This window comes from Lampetra planeri, chromosome 37 (assembly GCF_965212315.1).
Source record: "Lampetra planeri chromosome 37, kcLamPlan1.2.h2, whole genome shotgun sequence".
Lineage (NCBI taxonomy): Eukaryota > Metazoa > Chordata > Hyperoartia > Petromyzontiformes > Petromyzontidae > Lampetra > Lampetra planeri.
Genome location: NC_136143.1, coordinates 6382313 through 6402258, shown reverse-complemented (window position 1 = coordinate 6402258; position 19946 = coordinate 6382313). Strand labels below are relative to the sequence as shown.

The window sequence follows — 19946 nt, the reverse complement described above, 5'->3', positions numbered from 1 at the left end:
TAAATTTGATACCTCTCCTCGGCAAAAAAACTGTGTTTCCACAACCAGCGTTTTGTTGAAGTACGGTCAAACTAACCCTACGACCGTGGCACGGCTTGGGAAAACCATCCAGCATTAGCTTGACAAAATGTTGGAAATCATTATCATTCAATTGGATTTTTCCATAACTGTGAGTGTAATCATTATCATTACTCATGCCTTTTATCATAGTTTTGCTGCATTCTATCTGTATTGTGAGTGTAGTTATCATTAGTGTCATTATTATCGACTTTTACTGTTTCTACTGGATTGTACCTATACTTGTGAGTGCACATATAAATTTGTGTTTATCTTTTAATGCTACAGCGCTCTGAGATATTTCGATATTAAAAGTGCTTTATATAATAAAGGCGATTTTTTTTTTAGCTCTTAAAAGCTTAAAAACACCTCCAGTCGTTCCTAACCATAAGACAAATATTTGGCAAGAACATTAGTCATAAAGAATCATATAACCACATCCGGGTTCCCACTTGATGTTCATTGTAAAACGAAAATGCGCTAACCGTAAATAAAAAATCTCAACAAGTGGGGCCAAAGCCAGATGTTGTCGTTCCACCGTCAATGGTGAGAATTAATGTCAAAAGAAAACGGATGCGGCCGGCTCGAATGTCATCGGGCGAGTTGTCTAAAATCAACCGCCGTTCCATCTCCCCAAATCGCAGAGCCTCGCTTTGTCGAGCGCGCGGCTTTCTAACTACTCCCAACGCTGTCTCTGTCGATGATGAGAAAGCCCCTCGCAGTGGGAAATTGCATTTGGGCTTCAGACATTTTTATTCGGTAGCACACAAAAGGTGGTGCTGCTGCTGCTTCCAAACAGCAGCAAGGCACGACTTCCACTCCATAGGCCTTGCGAGTGTGTCATGTTCTCAGCCATTGTCTTGAGCCAGAAGCTCGACAGAGCTCACAATGTCTGGCTGTTTTGTTGTTTAGGCCACCAACTCAAAGATGTATGTGTGTAGGTTGAACTTCCTTCGCACCGTACGTAGCAAACCATGCTGTGCGAGGTAAGGAGAGCAAACTAAACACAAAAAGCATTTCGAAAGAAATGAGTTTTAAATTTAGGCGAGTTTGCAACGGCCACATTTTTCCACCCTCGTTGTGTTTGTGGCCTAAATAGTAACACCAGCAGCTCATCCCAGCTGGTGACTTGGGCAATGCTCTGAGAGCATTGCACATGCCATGTGGTGGTCACTTGACATGCATGCAAGGCATATGGATGGGAATTTGTGCCACCTTGTTGTTTGTGAGCAGCACACCTTGATGTGGAGCATAATGTGGTTGATTTTCGATTCATTGCAAATGTCACTTGGATGTGATTCAGATGTGTGTGGGATGGGCTGGGGCACTGGGGTGGGGGGGTATTGGGGGAGAATGGTTAGAGTTATGTGGTGCAAACCAGGGCTGACAGCGGTTGTTGAATGTGTTGGGGTAATAGGAGTTGTTCCTATTTGAAAGCATTCATTGGCCGTGATGCAGTCCATGAAAGGAATTCGGCATGAAAAGCCTTAGGCCGGAAAAGCACTCTTACAAACCATAATGTATCACACAGCACGACAGTGGCACAGGCAAGCTTTGTAGATGTAATCGGGAAGGTTGCGGTTGCGATGGTAGCGGCAGTGCAGACACCAGTTGTTGAGTCTCTTCCTGACGTACGTCCTCGGAGACGGAGGTAAGTTAAGGGCTTTCGCCAGGGTTTATTAAAGCTGTTACAATATTTTACACAGGGTACACAACTTCCAGGGGCTAGGGGTCCTACTCTGAGTCCGGGTCCCTGCCGGCTAGCTCCGGTCTCTCTCGTGTCGGATCGTGGACTCTGCCGACTCCACCGACCGGAGAGAGAAGCACCTCTATGGCTACCACCGGCTTCTCCCCAGACTCACTATTCGATCACTCTCTCTACCCCTGGTTCCCTCTTCACCCTGCTTACTCTACCCGTTCCCACAGTGACCCCGCTTACGTCACGGGGTATCCCTTAAGTACCCTAGGAGACGTGACGTCATCGCACTGAACGGCACACCTGACGTCACGTCCCCATTTTACTCCTCTACATATGGATGGAGCAGGGTAGGTTACCAAGACCGGAATTGGAGTGCCACCCGAAGATGCCACTGCAATTCCGTAATGGCCAGACGTTGGTGGCGATGAGCTTCCAGTTTGTTTTGCAGGAAAGAACTCCAGAGATAAGGATTATTATTCTTTGTAAGAGTGACCACAAGTCTGTAGGTAGTGGGCAATGATTGCTATGTACAATATCAATTGAGTGACATTTGACTTGGAAAATTTGGACCCTGACGCCGGCACACCAATGGCCTACTCTTGCGAACGACGTCCGTGGACCTTTGACGGCGTAGAATCTTATTATGGTTAAAAAACACGCGGTAATAATCGTGGCGGCCACTGGATTCCAACTATGAACTTCTGTAACCGGTGGCGAACACGTTTCCGATTAGCACATTTGGCTCCATATGGTGCGAAAGAAGTTCAACATGTATTCATGTTAGATAAGACTAAGAGCTGTATTTAAACTGCATAAGAAGGAGAAGACCTAAAGCCAGATGGGGGTGATGCTCAGGCTCTTAAGAGCGATCTTTGGAGGTCCAATATCAGCTGCGCACGAGAAGGGAGATAGCATATGGAAGGAAGCCACGATGGAGTGTTGACGCAGCTATGTGTCATCTTAAAATAAAATTTAAAAGCAAACGTATGATAATAATAGGATTCATGCTGACCCTGACATTTGCACAAAGCTAAGTTCCTCTAGCATCGTCGTTGGCTTGTCCCGCGAATTACATTTACGTGAAACAACGGCAGGATCTCATTCCCTCTAAGACCCCCCCCTCAACCACCCCGCTGCCCCCCACCCCCTGTCCAACACACAAACAATTTGTTTCCTCCCATACATTGGTATCTTTCGTGATGAGAGCTATACGTTCATCATTTAAACCTACGTATTTCGTATCTGCGCATAGCCTGGGACAAAACGCTTGGGGACTCTTGCGAGTGAAAGAAGCAAAACCAATCTCGGCGTCTGAGAACGTGGTCTTGTGGATCAATCATTCCCGTTGCCACCTATTTTTGTTGTTGTGGCGGACGCACAAATCGCTGCTAAGCTTATTGGGGATTAGGCCCGAGTCGCTGGGCTTGCACAATTGCGATAGTAAACACACAGGGGTTATGGGTGACGGCTGAACTGGCAACATGAAAACACTGCGAGGCCGTGGTCGTCCAAAGAAAAGGGTTTGTTTGCTGTTTTAGCGTTTTGGGTGTGTATGAATAGATATAAATATAGCAATATAAAAAGCTCAAAAGTGCGCAAAGAAGCATGCCGAGATGACTGCTCAGGGCTTACAGAGAGAGAGGGGCACACGTGGGTTTTTTTCACGAACCATGATGCGAATAAAAACCTGCAACAGGCCTGCGGGCCACCGGCTCGCTGCGGAGGGCCAGCGGGTCGCTGGGCCATGCATTGGGAACCGCCGGATTAGGCCGAGAGCTCGCCACACGCAGCTTACGTATATAATTTTGGCTGTTGAGTTAAGTAGAGCGGCGGGCTTGGGCTCGGACATGCTGGCCGGCAGGGATGATGGCGGCACGCTCGACAGAGGCGGAAAGCAAATTAAACAGTCAAACAAGCAAGCAAGTCGGCACTGGTTTTAAACCGGGTTGTTATGACGTGTTCCCGCATTGATCCTCCACCCCCTGGGGACGAGTCACTGGTAGCCCTTGGGCAAGCATAGATTTCGGTAACAATGGTGGTGGGTGGAATGTAATTATATATTCCTTTTTTTTATACTTGTAAAAGTGTATTATTACTCCAAATTGGTTATGAAATGAGGTTATGGCACAATTCACTTTTCACTGGTGATTTAAATTTGTTGGTACGACTTCAGTTTTTACATCTCCGGTGGTACCAACAGGTGAAATATTTGGTCTGACCCCATGATCTGTGAGCGCCTGAAGGACGCACCTTCACTTGGCTAAAGCTATATCAGATCCCTTGTTTTGGCCGGAACGTGCCCAGTCCAAACCATTTTCCAGTTTCAAGAATTCGTCCTCGTTTAAACAAAACTTCTGGCTTGGTGCCCAGCCGATGATGGATATGCAAGGGGGCTACCCTGTGTAGTGGGCGTGGTTGGCAGAGGAGTAGGCGGTGCCCATTAAGAGGGGGAGGGCCTCGTACTTTGTGGGAGGCGACTAGTGCACATGTGGGCCGGGGCTGTGTTAAAGTGGGCGGGCAATGTGTAATTGTTGATCCTCCTGAAGATTAAGGCCCCCCCCCGCCCCTCCATATTTTTTATTAGCAAGCACAAATTAAGGCTGGCACGATGCCCTCGGGGGTGGTGTGGATAGCACCGCACTATTCCACAATTGTATCCCCCCTCCCCCCCCCCTGTGCTGATGTTTATGTAGTACCGTTGAGGACGCGTGGACACCCGAGTAGAGGCACACGTATTTATTTCACAACAGTCACTGGGGACATACAGTACTGGAGGGGGTATCGGCCCCCTCACCCGGATAGGGGAGGCTGTCTGGCCCGACACTGGTCAGTCGGGCTACGGTACCCGGAGTCCCAGAGTCCTGGCTCTGGTTCACGGGACCACGCCGCTGGCTCGGTCCTGCGCGGCCCTGACAAGGGCGGCGTCCCAGGGGAGTCCAGGGCTCTAGCTAGGCAGTCTTCGGTCTTCAAGAGTTTACTTAAACATTCTGCCCCGAGCCCTCTGACACATCCCCCTTTATACTCCACCCCGCTGAGGGGTGGGGCCTCGGGCTGCCTGGTGCGGACGTCGTTGAGAGCACCCCCCCCCCCCCCGTGCACTCACGTAGCCCCGCCCACTGTGTTTGTTTCCCATAAGCTGCCATGCATAACGGCTCTCTCTCTAACACCCCTACACATACAGCTCCTCCGTAACACCCCTACATTTACACTATGCAAAGGATACTTATTCAATGCTTTCGTTGAACTAGGTGAGGCCCAGTACCTTCTCAGATATTCGCCACTCAACTTGGCGGTGTGGGGGGAGGAGGCAGTGCGGTGCTGGTTATAAGCCATGTTATAACCTTTCTTGTGGTCGTTATGCTGAGCCACTGTCAATTAATTCCATCACCATGGTGCGCGTCCTCTGGGGAATGGTACCCTCTTTCGGCTGTTCAGCAATGGCGGTAATGGAATATGGTAATAGGGCGACTTAAAAAAAATAGTTTCAGTAATTGGTTTTATGTAACACAAGTTCATCTTTGAGTGGCTCATGTGGGTCCCCTTCAAAAGAGTCTCCATCTTTTGTTGCTGCCAGCGATCACGTGGCTTCCAGAAGCTACCCTAAAGGCCACGGCTTGAACCATCTGTCGCCCCCTTGACACTGACACGTCATTGTCCTTTTGGAGTTTGCATGCTCTCCCCGTGGTCGTGTGGATTTTTCTCTCCGGGTCCCCCGGTTTTTCCCCCCACATTTATAATCAACATGCTCTTTAGAGTGTTTGGCTCCCTTAAATTTCCACGTGATAAACCACTTAGTTGAGCTATCATTTGTGGCTTCTGCAAAAGAGCTATACAGCACAGTGGGTCTTACCTGGTGAAAAAAAAAATAGAGGCTTACCTGGGTAAATGCATTACAAAAGGATCTAACACGTGGAGATAGGGTAAGAATAATCCAAGGTTTATATTAACACTCGGCCCATTCGATTTCCATTATCCCTTCGCTTGAAGTTGGACTTGGTAATTTGGTAATGTTTCACGTTTTAGTGATCTCAAGTCAATCTAATATTATTATTTTTGTCAACATTGTGGTGAATGTAGCACCACTAGTGGCTGCAGGGGACCATATGAACAACATTACCTGCAACGTATTGTATTTTATGTATGCATGTTTACCCAGGAAAACCTCGCTGGATCTCACGATTCTCTTTCGGCCTTTTTTCTCGCATTAGTCAGCAAAGTTTCCACGTCCTATTCCAATGTAGTAGTGTTCAGGTAATCTTTAAACATTGAAATGTTTGGCTAATACCATTTACATAATGTGTGTGAGTGTGTGTTTTTAACTTTTTTTTTAACGATGGGAGGAAACCGGAGAACACATTGGAAGCCCACGCAAAACAGCGGGGAGAACATGCAAACTCCACACGAGTTGCGATTTGAACCCAGGCCCTTGTTGTGGTTAAGACACCAGTGGTACAACCACCGTGCCGCCACCCTGCCGAACTTGCCAAACTCGACGCTCGGTTTGTTCGCGCGTTGCGCACGATTGATACATGCGTGGTGGGCATAACAGCGGCTCTTGAATCGACGAATCGAAGTATCATAATTAATGCATTCCTCTGACTTGGGCTCGTCAGAGCGTGCGTAAGCAGGGTCCATAAATCAAGCATGGTGACACCTGCCGTGCGCACCATTACAGCAACGCGCGGAATTGGTTTTGATTGAGCAAACGTTTTGGGATGGCTGCACAACGGTTCGTGCAAGGACACGGCATTGATGGGCGAGATGCATCGCGCTACGATACGTGGATTTGTGACCCGTAGTCCAAACAACCTGGCACGGCCCGTCTGATTACGTGAAGCGGAGCACGGGTGTGGTGCAGGTGCTGGTGGGCAAAGGACACGCGAGGCTCTCACGCCATGGTTTACTGTAGCTCAATGAGGCTGCCCTCTTGTTTGATTGGCCGATTACGACGCTGCCCATCTGCTGGTGTCTATCTCTGTGAGCGCGTACCTGTGGGTGGGTGGGTGGAAAGACGGCGCGGCGCGTTACGAACCCAACCACATCCGAGTTTCAATTCCCGCTCAAGGCCAACATCAGTGGCGATTTATCTGAACTTGTCCTGGGCCTCCCCTAGGACGCCTAAATCTCAAATGAGCACCTGGTGCGATGTGTAAACATTGCCATAGGTGTGCCGTGCCGGCCTCCCTAGATGCTCGCCAGAAGTACCTGCCCCAACAGTCTGTTTAGGCTGTATTTGTGTATCTGTTGGTGTTTTTCTCCTGGTATCTGTCTCTGTGTCAGTGTGCCTATCTGTCGGTGTGTCTGTCCATCGTCTCTCTTGGGTAATTCCTAAACGGGAAGATGTGAAATGGAGACAAACCGCATGCAGTCACCAAAACTATTGGGGATCGCCTTTGCAAATACTGTACTACAGTAGGAAAACGAACCGTTTTTGCAAATCCGAGAGCGGAACATTGGTCGCCTCACGTTTTGAATCGCATTTGCAGATATACGCACACATCGAAAGATGCAACCGATAAAAATCATCATGCCATAATAAACAGTGTTTGTGTGGGTGTGTTATATTTCTAATAATGTTACGTAATTTGACAGAACTACTAAACCACACGTGGCCTGTCGCCTTTTTTTTGTGTTAAGTCACAATGCCCTTTGTCGTCATCAGCCATGATGGATAGATCCACTGCTGGATGAAAATGAAACAAATTATTTGGTGATCTTGCGTTGGCAGTGGTGTCACATTCCACGATTAACTCAACATAAACTCAAGTCCGTCAATAGCGCTGTGGCCTGATGAGAAACATCTTATACGGTCGGCGACGTTTTGGGCAATGGCCCTTTTTCGGAGTACGCGGATGGAGCCTTCCCAGGCCATCGCCATTTCTCACGGTCTCTCGCGATGCACCAATCCACATGGCTCCTACACACCAGCGGATTTCAGTGCCTACATCTCCGCGGAGCGTATCCTCTTGGGCAGTGTGTTCCCTCCACAAAATGCTCCCACGCTTACATTTTTATTTTTGTGTCGATTTTATCATCGTGTTTTCTGTGTCATGGGTATTTCCCCCAAGTATTTATTGAATGTATTCTGTTACTTTGAATCAGTAATTTGTCTTGTTTCAGCGTTGTGTTCCCATATCGTTTCTTTATTTTCTGAATTGTGAATTGTTTGCACTCTTAGACCCCTTGCTGTTACAATAAATACATTTTGACCCAGATCTTCCGTGAAAGAAAATAAAACTGCTGCTCTCAACGGGCTCTTCTCTGTTTATATAAAAACTTATTTTTATATCTCACATCAAGCAGTCAACAGAAAAGACAACTTAATTGACCCGTAGTAAAGGTTGTGGTCAGTGGCAACGAAGGCATATTATAGCTTCGGGAATTGAATCAAGACTCTTCCGCTGGCATGTGCAGCGAAACGTTAGACATCGTGCCAAACAATGACAGCAACAAAGCGGCACAACCCAAATAATGCAGGGTGGAGAGCCGGACCCCGCAGCGCAAACGCTAAAACCTCCACAGTGATCTCTGACATGTCCGCTGTGGGTGTCGTCACGGCGATGCAGCAGGTAAACCTAGCAAGACGACGGCGACCCCCCCACCACCACCACCCCGGTTGTGACAGAGGCAAGATGTGACGATGCCGCAGGGCCCTGCCTGACACAAAGCCCTCCACCTGTTTTCACAGAGGGATGAGTTGGCACCACGCGGGGGGGGGCTCTTCCTTCTCGGCCGCGTGCGTGCGGCCGATGGCGCCGCTGTGTGGATGATTGATGGGTTTTCCCACTCCACCCTTCCCGCCGTCGCTTCTGTTCTTTGCGGGCTTCTGCCTCTGAAAGTTGTTTTTGGATGTAATCGAATCGTGGACCCCCCCCCTTCCCCACCACCTCCCCCCCCCACCGAATTTGTAACAAGTCATCAGGTCGTGGGGAGCGCTACTTCGTTGGTATATGAAACGAGTTACATTTTCGCTGCCATAGCTGGAGATGCACATTCAAGATTCTTGTCGGGGTGGGGCGGGCGGTGGGTGGGATGGGTTTGGGGATGGGTGAAGGGTTGTGAAGGCATGTTAGATGCCTGCGCATTGAGAACCCTTCAGAAGCGCGGGTGATGAATTGGATACCATTGCTGACGTCGCGTTTGGGCCGCGGCGACGGGAACGATTTAACGATTTTGGTGGCCCCAGTCGAACCGCGAGCCTGGCGGTGGCGACCTTCGCCGTCCCTAAACTCTAACCCCTGCGCTGCCACCTGAGTTGCAGCTGCCACATCCGTGCAGTGTGCTGCGGTTTGTCGGCGTGTGGGGGTGGAGAGTGGCGTTAAGCCTCGAGTGGCCCCCTGTTGCAATTCTGATGTGCTCATTATTTATTCCGCTGTTCTTTTTTTTCGTGCTGAATAAATACATTGTGTGAGAGGTGCGAAATATTGCGTCGGAGCAATGAGGCCCACGCTTCTGAGATCCTAGATTCGCATCCAGGTTTTTTTAAGATGCCTTGTTGAATAGGCTCTGTTCTTCGGCAGAGTGAATCGATGGTCTCAAGCCACTTGCCAACTGCTGCACCAAAAAGAAACCACGAGAAGTACGGTAGTCCAATAATGTCCTCTTCCAGGGCGATTGTTGACACGGCTTGCTGCAAGAATGGCAACAGTATATATATATATTTTTATTTCATCTCAGGATAGAAATAACACCGAAATACGCAAATGGAGTCATCATCAACATCATCTTCGATGTCGTCAGCCGTGGCCAAATCCTCTTCTGGGGGTGTAAGCCTACCCAAGCTGTTCGGACAAATGGATTATAATTGGGGGAGGGGATTTTACTTCCTGCATTAGAAAAAGGTGGCCTCGACCCCTATATTCATAGCTCCCCAGGCCTCTCCTATGAAAAGAAAAGCATTGTCTCAATGGACTGGCTGCTGACTGGCTTAACTCAAGGGCTCTGCGAAGTAATTTTCAAGAGTAGACCAGTGTATCCGGCTGCCTTGGGCCAATTCCAAAATTAGAGGATTGTATGCCCATGGAGTAATTTTTAAACCCTTTACCTCACCCCCCCCCTCCCACCATCATCATACTCCATTCATTGTACTATAACAAGATGACACGATTAGCCCACACCTGGTTAAAATAAGGCCGATGGGTTCGCCGTTTGCTGCTCTGGGTGCCTTAAATAACAACAAGAGATTGGAGTATTGTTAGGTATAGTTCTGCGGTACAGGGATGTAATCAGGACCTGCTTGCTACAGCTTTAGTTTATCTTAATTAAGCGGACAAAAAAGCATTAACACTCACTGCGGATTTACTGGGGTTGGAGGAGGACTGCTATAAGTGTGCAAACAACGGTTTGGTAAACTAGTAGAGTCGCCACTATTTTTTTTTCGATGATCGCCGGATTAGTTTCCCGTAACGTTGCAGTTATTGTGCGATGTTTTTTTGTTTGTTAAATGCTTGTGACAATTCTCCACCTCCTCCGTGGACGCGATTCGAGGGAGGGGGGTGGGGGTCCGCGATCGTAAGCCAGCGTCATATAGATTTTTTTATTGTGTCTTTAGCCTTACCGTAGCAATGCCCTCCCCCCACCCCGCACCTACCCGTTTGCTTAATTGGTAAACTCCTGACACATGCGTGATGTGATGCGATGCGTGAACCCCAAGTGTAACGATCGTCGTCAGCAGGCATCATCGCTCTCGGTCCATCATTGTCAGAGGGCAACCCTCCTCGTCCCCCCCCTTCCACTGTGCAGGTTGTATTCCTAATCAATGAATTTGCTCGTCGTAATGTTTCTGGCATTGGTCCTTTTGACGACGACGACGACACCAATGTTTGTGTGTGTGTTTCCGCAGGGCATATTCGTTGGTGGACTCCAGCCAGGTGTCCACCTTCCTCATCTCCATCCTGCTCATCGTCTACGGGAGCTTCCGGTGAGATTTACTCACTCGCCGTTTTTCGTTGTCTTTGCTGCTGTCCGCTGTTTTGCTCGTTGAGGCGAACTCGTGTCCAGTGGACGGTGGCATAGACGACAAAAATAGGTTTTTGATCAAGGTACCAAACCTTAACACTCAGTTGCTCGCTCTCACTCATTTTCTCACTTTCTCGCTCGCTCTCTCACGCAATTACTCACTCACCTCGCTCGCTCACGCGCACTAATGCTTGCTCGCTCACACACAAACACACATTGCACAGGCAGCCATGTGTGCTCTGCCCACATCTCCTTCAACGGCCGGATTTACAATCCCGAAAAATCTCTCTGCGTCCATGCCGCCGAACACCCACCGTCTACTTAGTTCATCTCAACAATTAGCAATTCCCGAAAGGCTCACGGAACGTGGACACGGAGAGAGAGTTTTTGGGACGGCAACATATTTTCCGACCTCTAGAACATTTTCTATGCCTGATGTTTTTTTTTTTCACACCCCCCCACCCCACCCACACCTCCACCGCTAAAATTCAAGCAAGCCGAGTTAGTCGGCCCGGTCAGGCTGTGCGGGGACCTCTCCATTGCTCAATGAATCCCGTCGTTGAGTTTAATTTATGAAGTCATGGACCGCGCGCGCGTTGACTTTGCACGGGCGTCACAGACGCAGGCGCAGTCCCGCAAAGTCTTGCTTTACATAAACCTCTCAATTCATGGCTTATAATAGCATCTAGTTTCCTGGGTTTACATAAACCTTTCTATTCACAGCTTGTAATAGCAGCTAGTTTCCTGGTGGGGGGGGGGGGTCGTGCGTGCGCCTGTAATCATCACCAGCAGCTATAATGTTGAGAGCCAACCCTCTCCTGTTCCAATGGTGCGTTTTTGTTTTTTTTCTGCCTTTTTTTAATTTCCAAAACGTGGCATTAATCAAAAGGGCTCCAGCACAATAGGCCGTGTGTGCGTGCACATGTGTGTGGGGGCGTGTGCGCACAGGCCTGTGTGCATCTGCGCGTGTGTTTGTTTGTATGCGTGCATCCATGTGCGAGCTCGCTTGTGGGATGTGTGTGCAAATTTGATAAGTGCATGTGTCTTAAATGAGTATCTTGTACAGCGTTTGAATATCAGCACGAAGAAGACTAAGGTGGCCGGGCAGGGTGCTGGCCACCACCCACTCCCTCGTGTGCCGTACCGGCCTTCAAAGGTGCTCGCTAGCAGCACTTGCCCAAATAGTCTGGGAAGGCTTTACGTGGGATCTTTGTCTTTGTGCGGCACAGTGGGGGGAGTACAGGTGGTTCACTCATCTCCGTTAACTTTAAACACCTGGCTCTGTCCCCGTAGCCTGCCAGTAAAATTTGTACACCTCTCACGTGGTCGAAAAAGCACACCTAGCCTGGCGCAATCGCTGTGGGGGTGACATCTCCGTCACTCGGTGGCGAACGGTGGCTGTTGTTGTGCGTATGTGTACGTGTGTGAGCAATTATGATTTGTATGCATTGGTGACTTGTCCCTGTTTGTGTGTGCGACTTGCGGACAAGGGCCCCGTCCGTACCGTCCCAGCTGGCCGCCACACAGGGGATCCATTGGCATCAAAGGGCACTAATGCCTTCGCCTGCTGTCTGCCGCGTAATGGAAACCGTTTAAACCTCCTGTTCACCGAGATCCATGCGAAATGCTTTTCTGTCGGAGCGGGTGATACTCATTGGCTCGGGAATTAAGGGCCATGCTTGTGTTGGGGAAAAAAAAATTCCTTCTACTTTTTATTGGGAAATATTTAGACGCAATTATTTAGGTGGGTTTTTTTTTTTACATGCACGCTATTACCCAGAGTTTTCTTGGCTCCCGGTTGCGTTTTTCGGGTTGTGCCATGTGTTGTTCGTCATGTATGGTACGTTGAACCTCTTCCGCACCGTACGTAGTCAACCGTGCTAATCGGAGGTGCGGGAAGTGTTCGTCGCATGACCATCAAACTCATGATTTCTTCTCGCATCTGGACATTTAGTTGAATTCAGTGCATTGCCAAATTTAGTTTTTTTGGTGCGGTCATTGGTGACCTGGCCAAGACCGTCAACTGACTGCACTTGACAACTCGGTTGTAATCAAGAGGCCAATGAAACCTGGATTCGAACCCAGGATTTTGGCAATGCCAGCTCCTCAGCGTTCTAACCTCTGAACCACCTGCCCACCTCTTGTCCCTCCCACCCACCTCCCCACCAATTTCAATTCAAACATCTTAGTTCATGTATTTCTTCGAGAACGTTTTGCCCCGCTAACTAACGTTTGCGTCCGCCTCTCGGGAGATTTATTTGTGTTGTCCCCCTGTGCAGGCCGTTGTGCGAAGCAGGTGAACTGGTTCACAGTGAGCCCTATGCTCTCTCTATTAGTGTGCGCAAATCTGTTTACCCGAAGTGTTGTGCCCCCACTTTCCGCCCCGTGTGTGCGCTTGCAGTCCCAGTGGTTCCACTCTTTGAGGTTTTGTAGTTGCATCCGTCAGCCGCTGTCAGACGGACGGAACGCGATGTTACCGATGTTACCGATGGTTTGCGTAGCACTGACCCTTAATTCTCACGTTAAATATGCTTTGTTAGGTTCAACCCAGAACTGGTGGAGATTAGAAGGCACGGGTGGGGGAGGGAGGGAAGAGGAGGCGGAGGTTGGAGGGGGGAGGTTCGGGGGGATGGGGTATCAGGGGGAGGGGGGGCAAGTCTTTTGAACATATTTACTCTTGACCTGAATGTATGGAGGTGGTCTGGCTATACTTGCCCTGGCAAGATATTTTTACTCTATGCACTATTTAAACTCCTTTGAAGCTGTGCTAATGCATGTTATATGTACATATGCTTTGGTGGGTCTCGTCCCCAATATAGGATGCCACGGTGGCGAGATGTTAATTTTCCTCGCTTGGTATGGAAGAGGTCGTGGGTTATATCCCAAACCCTTTCACCTGTACATTTGGAGTTTGCATGTTCTCCCCATGATCACGTGGATTTTTCTCACCTCCACATTTATAAACATGCATTTAAAGTGTTTGGTTGCTATACATTTTCACGTGATAAGCCACTTCGTTGTGCTATCATTTGTGGCCAGGTCACTTCTGAAAATAAGCTATATAAATCAAGTGGGCCTTACCTGGAAAAATATATTATAGATTATTTAGTTTAATTTTTCTATTTGGTGTACATCATGTTCATAAGACAAGGCATACATTTGCGCACTCACAACAGCTCTGCTGCTGTTGATACAGATGTTAATACTGCAGTCACTAGGTGATGGAGCCGAGGCTATCCACTTGCTGCATTTCATCACCTGGTATAATCACAGTGCGCCTGAAACTCAAGGATTCTATCCCACGATCTCACCTGTGCTGACTCACAGCTCTGACACCTGGGCCGTGCCGCCACTTCATTGCAAGTTTGTTTAAGCGTCAGCTTGTGCATACGACTGTTAGCAGAGCATCAGTGCCAGAAGTCGGGGCGATGGACCTGCGACCATCAACTCGCTCAACTTGAGCGCTCGGTGTAATCACAGGCGGCTGAAGTCCAGACTCGACCTGAATCTCAACACTGCCTGCTCATTGCTTTGACAGCCCCCACTCATCCATCACACTTCACTGCTGCATCTGTTTAAGCCTGAGCATTTGCATTTGTTAATGGAGCGTCTGTGTCACTGTCTCTCCCGTGCCGCCGCCTCTCCACCGGCAGGTCCCTAAACATGGATGAGCCGGGCCCCGGAGAGAAGGACAAAGAGGGCGGCGGTCACTCTCCCAACTGCACGGGGGCGTCGAGCACCAACAACAGTACGCAGCGTATGCTTCGCGCAAAACATTCCACGTCGCGCGTACACACTGGGAAATAACCACAAGCAACCGGGTGCATCGGCGTGCAGCCGCGAGCAATCGCGAGCATCCGAAAAAAATGCCGTGCCACGGACGACCTGCTGGTGCGGGGGTCCTCGTGTCAACCACGGCAGGGAGGCCGTCGTGGTTAACCCCCCACCGCCCCGTGTGACTGCGCGTTCATGCGCACGCGTCGTGACCCGCGGGCCCCAGTGGTCCAGTGGTGCGAGTGGTGCCGTTTTATTCGTGGCGTTCGCACGGAACGTAAACGCAGCGCCACGCCGGACGAGCGGTTGCGCAGAGGAATGGGTCAGATGGAGGTAAAAATAGCTCCTCGTGAGAGCTGCCTTTTAGTTTGTTTATCTTTGCTACATATGACATCGAGTCATCACGGGACAAGGAGATGATGTACGTATGTGAACTTATTTCACACCATACGTAGCCAAACCGTTGGCGTAAGTGGTAGCAGCACACTCGGCAAAAAAAAAACCCGGCGACCTGAATTTTTATCTCAACCACGGCTAATATCAGTAGCAGAATGCTATCGGAATCGGTCTGGCCTTCCACCTCTCCCCCCCCACTACCACCCATTCACCATTAACCCACTGCCCAGCATGTTCTAACGACCGATGCGGCATGGCGAGGCTTTCATCCAGCAGTGGATTGACAAAGGTGTTGCACGAAGGGTGATGTGGTGGGCCGAGTAAGACACCCAAGCGGCACTTGAAACCCCCGAACCTTTGAATTGCGAGTCGCTTTCTCTGCTGGCATCGCCACTTTTGCGGGAGGAACGGTAAAGCATTTGCCCCTTGGGTTATACGGGCAAATGAAGAGTTTACGAGAGCTTGAGTCGACCAGTGAAAGAGCTGAGCGCGTTTCCTGATTTTGCGAGCATCACATGGTGTCCATAAAAAAAATCACGCTCGCTCGCTCTCACCTTCTCTGACTCAATTACTCACCTTCTTCGCTCGCTCGGTCACTCGCACACCGCACAAGCACTCACGTGCTCTGCCCCACGTCTCCTTCAGCGGCCGGATTTCTCACCTCGAAAATAGTCTCTCCATCCATGCTGCCGTCCACCGGTCACTTAGTCCATCGCGACAATTATCAATTCCCGTGAGGGTCACGGAACGTGGACGCGGAGAGAGTTTTTGTGGCGGCACGGCGTGCCCCGCACCCTCTGCCCACGGTACTTCCCCTCCCAAGTAACGTGACATCCTGCGAATGCTCTTTCAATTATCTTTTCGTCGACGTTGTCAATTTCATTCGCGGTGTATCTTTGAAAGCGCGGTTGAATAAATTTGCCAAAAATTGTAAGAAGAGAAAAAAAATCGCGTTTCATTCCATCTGTAATGAAACGGATTTTGCTTTGTCTCCCCCGTTTTTGCGCCGCGCGTGTTTTTAATTAACGCCGGCGTTTTTAATTTTCCGCTGTCGCTCGCTGCATTGTCACCGAGCCGCGGTTCTAATTCGCGAATAAGCCGAAAAGATTAGCAAGTGACATCATCGCGGGACGTATTGGCATGCGCCACCTCGTGGCCGCCGCGGTTAGCCCGCGTACCCTTCCACCGCGATAAGCGATTGATTCGCCTTTTCTGCTGTTTCGATAAGCAACGCACATTAAACACTGAAAGTCTTAGTAGCCGATTGCTCTCAAAACGCTCATAAAAGGGCGTCGCTGATTGGCTGAGGTCTGCTGTCTAGTCCACTTAGGAGCGCTCCGTTTGGGCGAAATTGGCGGGTCCTTGTGATATCGTCAACGTATCGTTAATCTGAAATGTATCGCTCATAGAAACAATGGGACCCCATGGGAGGGCGGATGGTTAGTCGAAATATCGTTAATCGATGGCATCGTAAACCGAGGGACCACTGCAATCACTGGGCGTGAGGGTGGGAGGGGGGTTCATTGTTACATGGCTGGTAACTTATCTGAACAGCTGTGAGACGGACCCTTTAATGATACAAAGTGAAGTCAGAGGATATCCATTTCACTACGCGATACAAGACGCGAAGCCACGATGCACAACAGCTGATGAACCAAAGCCAAATGGCCGGTTATTATTTTCTGCGCAGGTGGTGGTGGGTTTACTGGGTTAAAAAAGAATGGGGCAGGAACTGCCTTCCCACCGACGCACATAATCTCGGTCAGTGTTTGGCTCTGTGCAAATGTAAGACGCTACAATTGAGACATTTAAAAATGTCAAAAAACCTATTAATTTTTCGGAAAAATAAATTAGAGCAGCTTCGGTGTGGACCCTAATGCGATGGCACAAGACGACAAAAACAACAACAAAACGCCCTCGCCAATGTTTCCATCATTATTGACGCTGCTTTAGATCAGAAGAATCTGTCTCGGCGGCAACTCTATCGTTTGAGTCGGTGTTCCTCCCTACGCTGCTGCCGAAGGGTTTGGCCATCATGTGAAACATTAGCCAACTTTATTCCCAGTTTTTTTTCCTTCCCCGTTACGAGGCAGTGCGCGTGAGTAATTCAGGCGGAGAGTTGCAGTTTGTTCTTCGTCATGCTCTGTGCCCGCGCCCTTCGCAGTCAACTCGGACCATTCCCTCCTGTGATTACTTGCCACCATCCAGATAAGAGCGACTTCACAAAGCTTACAGCTTTGCCGGGTAGATTTCCCGCGGGGATTTTTACAGAGTCGACAAGTCTCCCCATCATCCTGCTTTTGCAGCGCACAGCGCGCGCCTTGCGATGACAGCGCATTCGTGTCCCGTCAGTGGCGCCGCTATCGAGTGTGTAGGCGGTGCAATTGCACCAGGGCCCCCCGCGGTCCGAAGGTGCCAAGGCGCACTGGGCTAAGGAGAGAAAGGGGGGTCGGGGTAGTGGGCGTTGAGGTGTGGGGGGGGCGCCCATTTGATTAAATACACCTGGGCCCTTTCCAGACTCGCTACGCCCATGCACTCGCCATATCCGCCGACCCAAGTCACAGCAGCCAAAGCAGCTGTGTTGTCATTTTCGTGATTAATGATAATTAATCCTGGTAGTCGGCCATGCTACGCCACTAACGTCTTCCGTGTCCACTCTCTACTCCTGTTGCTATCTCCTCTCTCTCTCCCTCCACTCTGCTCTCCCCCTCCACCCACCACCACCTTTCCCCACTGTGCCCCCCACTATTGCCCCCCCCCTCCCCTGTCTGCAGGCATCCAGACAATAGACTCGACGCAGGCGCTCTTCCTGCCCATCGGCGCGTCCGTGTCGCTGCTCGTCATGTTCTTCTTCTTCGACTCGGTGCAGGTCGTCTTCACCATCTGCACCGCGGGTAAGATAAAGGTGTCCGCTGGCTGCTCGCTCGCTCGCTCACTCGCTCGATTCTTCATTGGCGAGGTGCTCGGTGCCAGGAGAGCCGGCCGATGGGGGCAATTGCAGGGCTGCGCCTTTTTCGCTAATTTCTTTTAAGCAAGTGCGCGAAATGCTTGCGTCCGGTTGTGCGTATGTCTGTGTGTTTTCGCAAAAACGCCTGTCTTGTGAGTGCAGTCAAATCCCCTCGCCAAATTGAGGCCCCCTCCCTTAATGGACCTGCTCGCCAGCTTGTTTCTAATGGCAGTGCTGGCTTTGAGCTCAACGGACAGATGCATGTTAAATAACTGAACCTCCTCCAGGCGTTGAGCGTGGGCACAGCTGTTTTTACCAGTTCACCCAGACACGGGTTCTCACCTGGTTTAAACAGAATTGTCACCAACTCATAATGTTTGCGCCATGAATAAAAACAAATTCGAAAACATATTGGCGTCTTCACCTTCGTCGGCGCTCCTAAGCCAGTCGTCGTTAATTCCCATTTCCACAGGGCAGGGGTCATTCTCTTTGTAAGACGGGCTACCGTTCACTTTATATTCTTTGGGTCTTTCGGTAAAGTCACGTAGAACAAAAAATTAAAAAATTACCGTTGACTTCCGACAAAACGGTAGTGTCTTTATTGATCCCAATACGCTGATGAGCTGGGTCAACTTCCCCCCCCATCCCTCCCTCTCCCAACAGGGGTTTAACCCGTAACGTTGTGATTACAAGCCAAGCAGCCTTAACCACAGTGCAATAAAAAACACGACTGAAGCGCTAAAACATATATCCGACTTTTTTTTCGACAAAGTCAACAGGGAAAGTGGTAATAAAGGAGTGCCTGTGTAAGCGTTAATCTTATTTTTTTAATACGTCAACACAACCAGAGTGCCCTCCGCTGCCTTTCGCCGAAGCCCGAGTCCCCCTAGCCGGCGCTCGAGTGACCGCAATTAATAATCCCCGAGGCTCTTCCTCGACCATTGCCCGAGCGAGATGGAGATTACGCCGCTCGGGGATAATCCTCCCACCTGCTCGGGGACGCACGTCTCGTCCGTGCGACAGGCGACGAGACACCCTCCGTTCACGGCTTCGCTAAACTCGCGAGCTGCCGATGGCCCCCGCGGTGTTTTGCGGCTCAACCCCCCCCCCCCCGCGCGCCTGCCCTGCCGCCCTCTCGCCGAGTGGCGGTCTACGTCCGATTCAAGGTCACGCTTGATGTCGTGTGACCGCGGCGAGAACTCAAGAGGAGATCCGCGATGGGTCTCGTTTGGCAAGGCTCACCTGGGTCACCGAAACGACGAAGGCAAAACCGAACGAGGTTAAGTACAGCAATGAAGGAAATCGATCGGAAACGACAGCAAAAACTCCCGCGTGCGTGTGTGGCGAGTGGTGGCGCGCGCGTGGCTCGCGGTCTGCGCCGCAGGCTCGCCAACTCGTTCGGTTGGACCCCCCTCCGCACGTCCCCGTCGGTCTAAACCAGCGGTACCTTTTTGGCACCAGGGACCGGTTTCGTGGAAGACAATTTTTCCACGGACCTGGGGGAGGGGGGTCACCATTGAGTCTTTTCCCCTTTTCAAAGAAGCTCTCCAGCGACGTTTGTTTTTTACTCACTGTGGCTACTAGGGGTTAGCAGCTTGTGGGTTCACCAAAACTGTGGCTGAGACAAGTGCGCAGCGCGGGAAAGAGGCGCGGACGGAAGTTGTGAATAAAACAATGGGGGCGGGCCACGCGCGGACTCACCGCTCACCTCCTGCAGTGCGGCCCGGTTCCCCTGGTCTAAACGGCACGCGTCTGTCTTTGTGTGTTTTTGTGCACCCACTGTTGACCGGCGCCCCTCTGCAGTGCTCGCGACCATCGCGTTCGCGTTCCTGCTGCTGCCCATGTGCCAGTACCTGACGCGGCCCTGCTCCACCCAGAACAAGTAAGCGTCGCTCATCGCCGACACCATCGCCACGCTAACCACGCTCCGGCACGACCTTTGAACCTTCCTTGCCTGTTTTGTACGAATCGCTCGCAGCAACAGCGGTGCAGCGATTCGTCAAATAAACATCTATTCTATGCATATACAAACACGTTATTTACAGCACCACCACCACCAGCAGCATCATCATCGGTCGTGAGCAGTGGAGATGGTCGGGTGATGCAGCGGTAACA

The 19946-nt window shown here is 50.3% G+C and overlaps 1 protein-coding gene across 2 annotated transcripts in view; it reads left to right on the top strand.

Annotated features, from left to right (window-relative positions):
• Positions 1-19946, top strand: part of SPPL3 (signal peptide peptidase like 3) — a 78811-nt gene that overhangs the window by 45846 nt on the left and 13019 nt on the right. The window contains exons 2-5 of one of the 2 annotated variants that reach the window (XM_078611898.1): positions 10599-10676; positions 14368-14471; positions 17659-17778; positions 19635-19713. In XM_078611898.1, the coding sequence (XP_078468024.1) occupies positions 10599-10676; positions 14368-14471; positions 17659-17778; positions 19635-19713 (381 nt within the window). The remainder of the gene's footprint in view (positions 1-10598; positions 10677-14367; positions 14472-17658; positions 17779-19634; positions 19714-19946) is intronic. The other variant, XM_078611899.1, reaches the window with a different exon arrangement.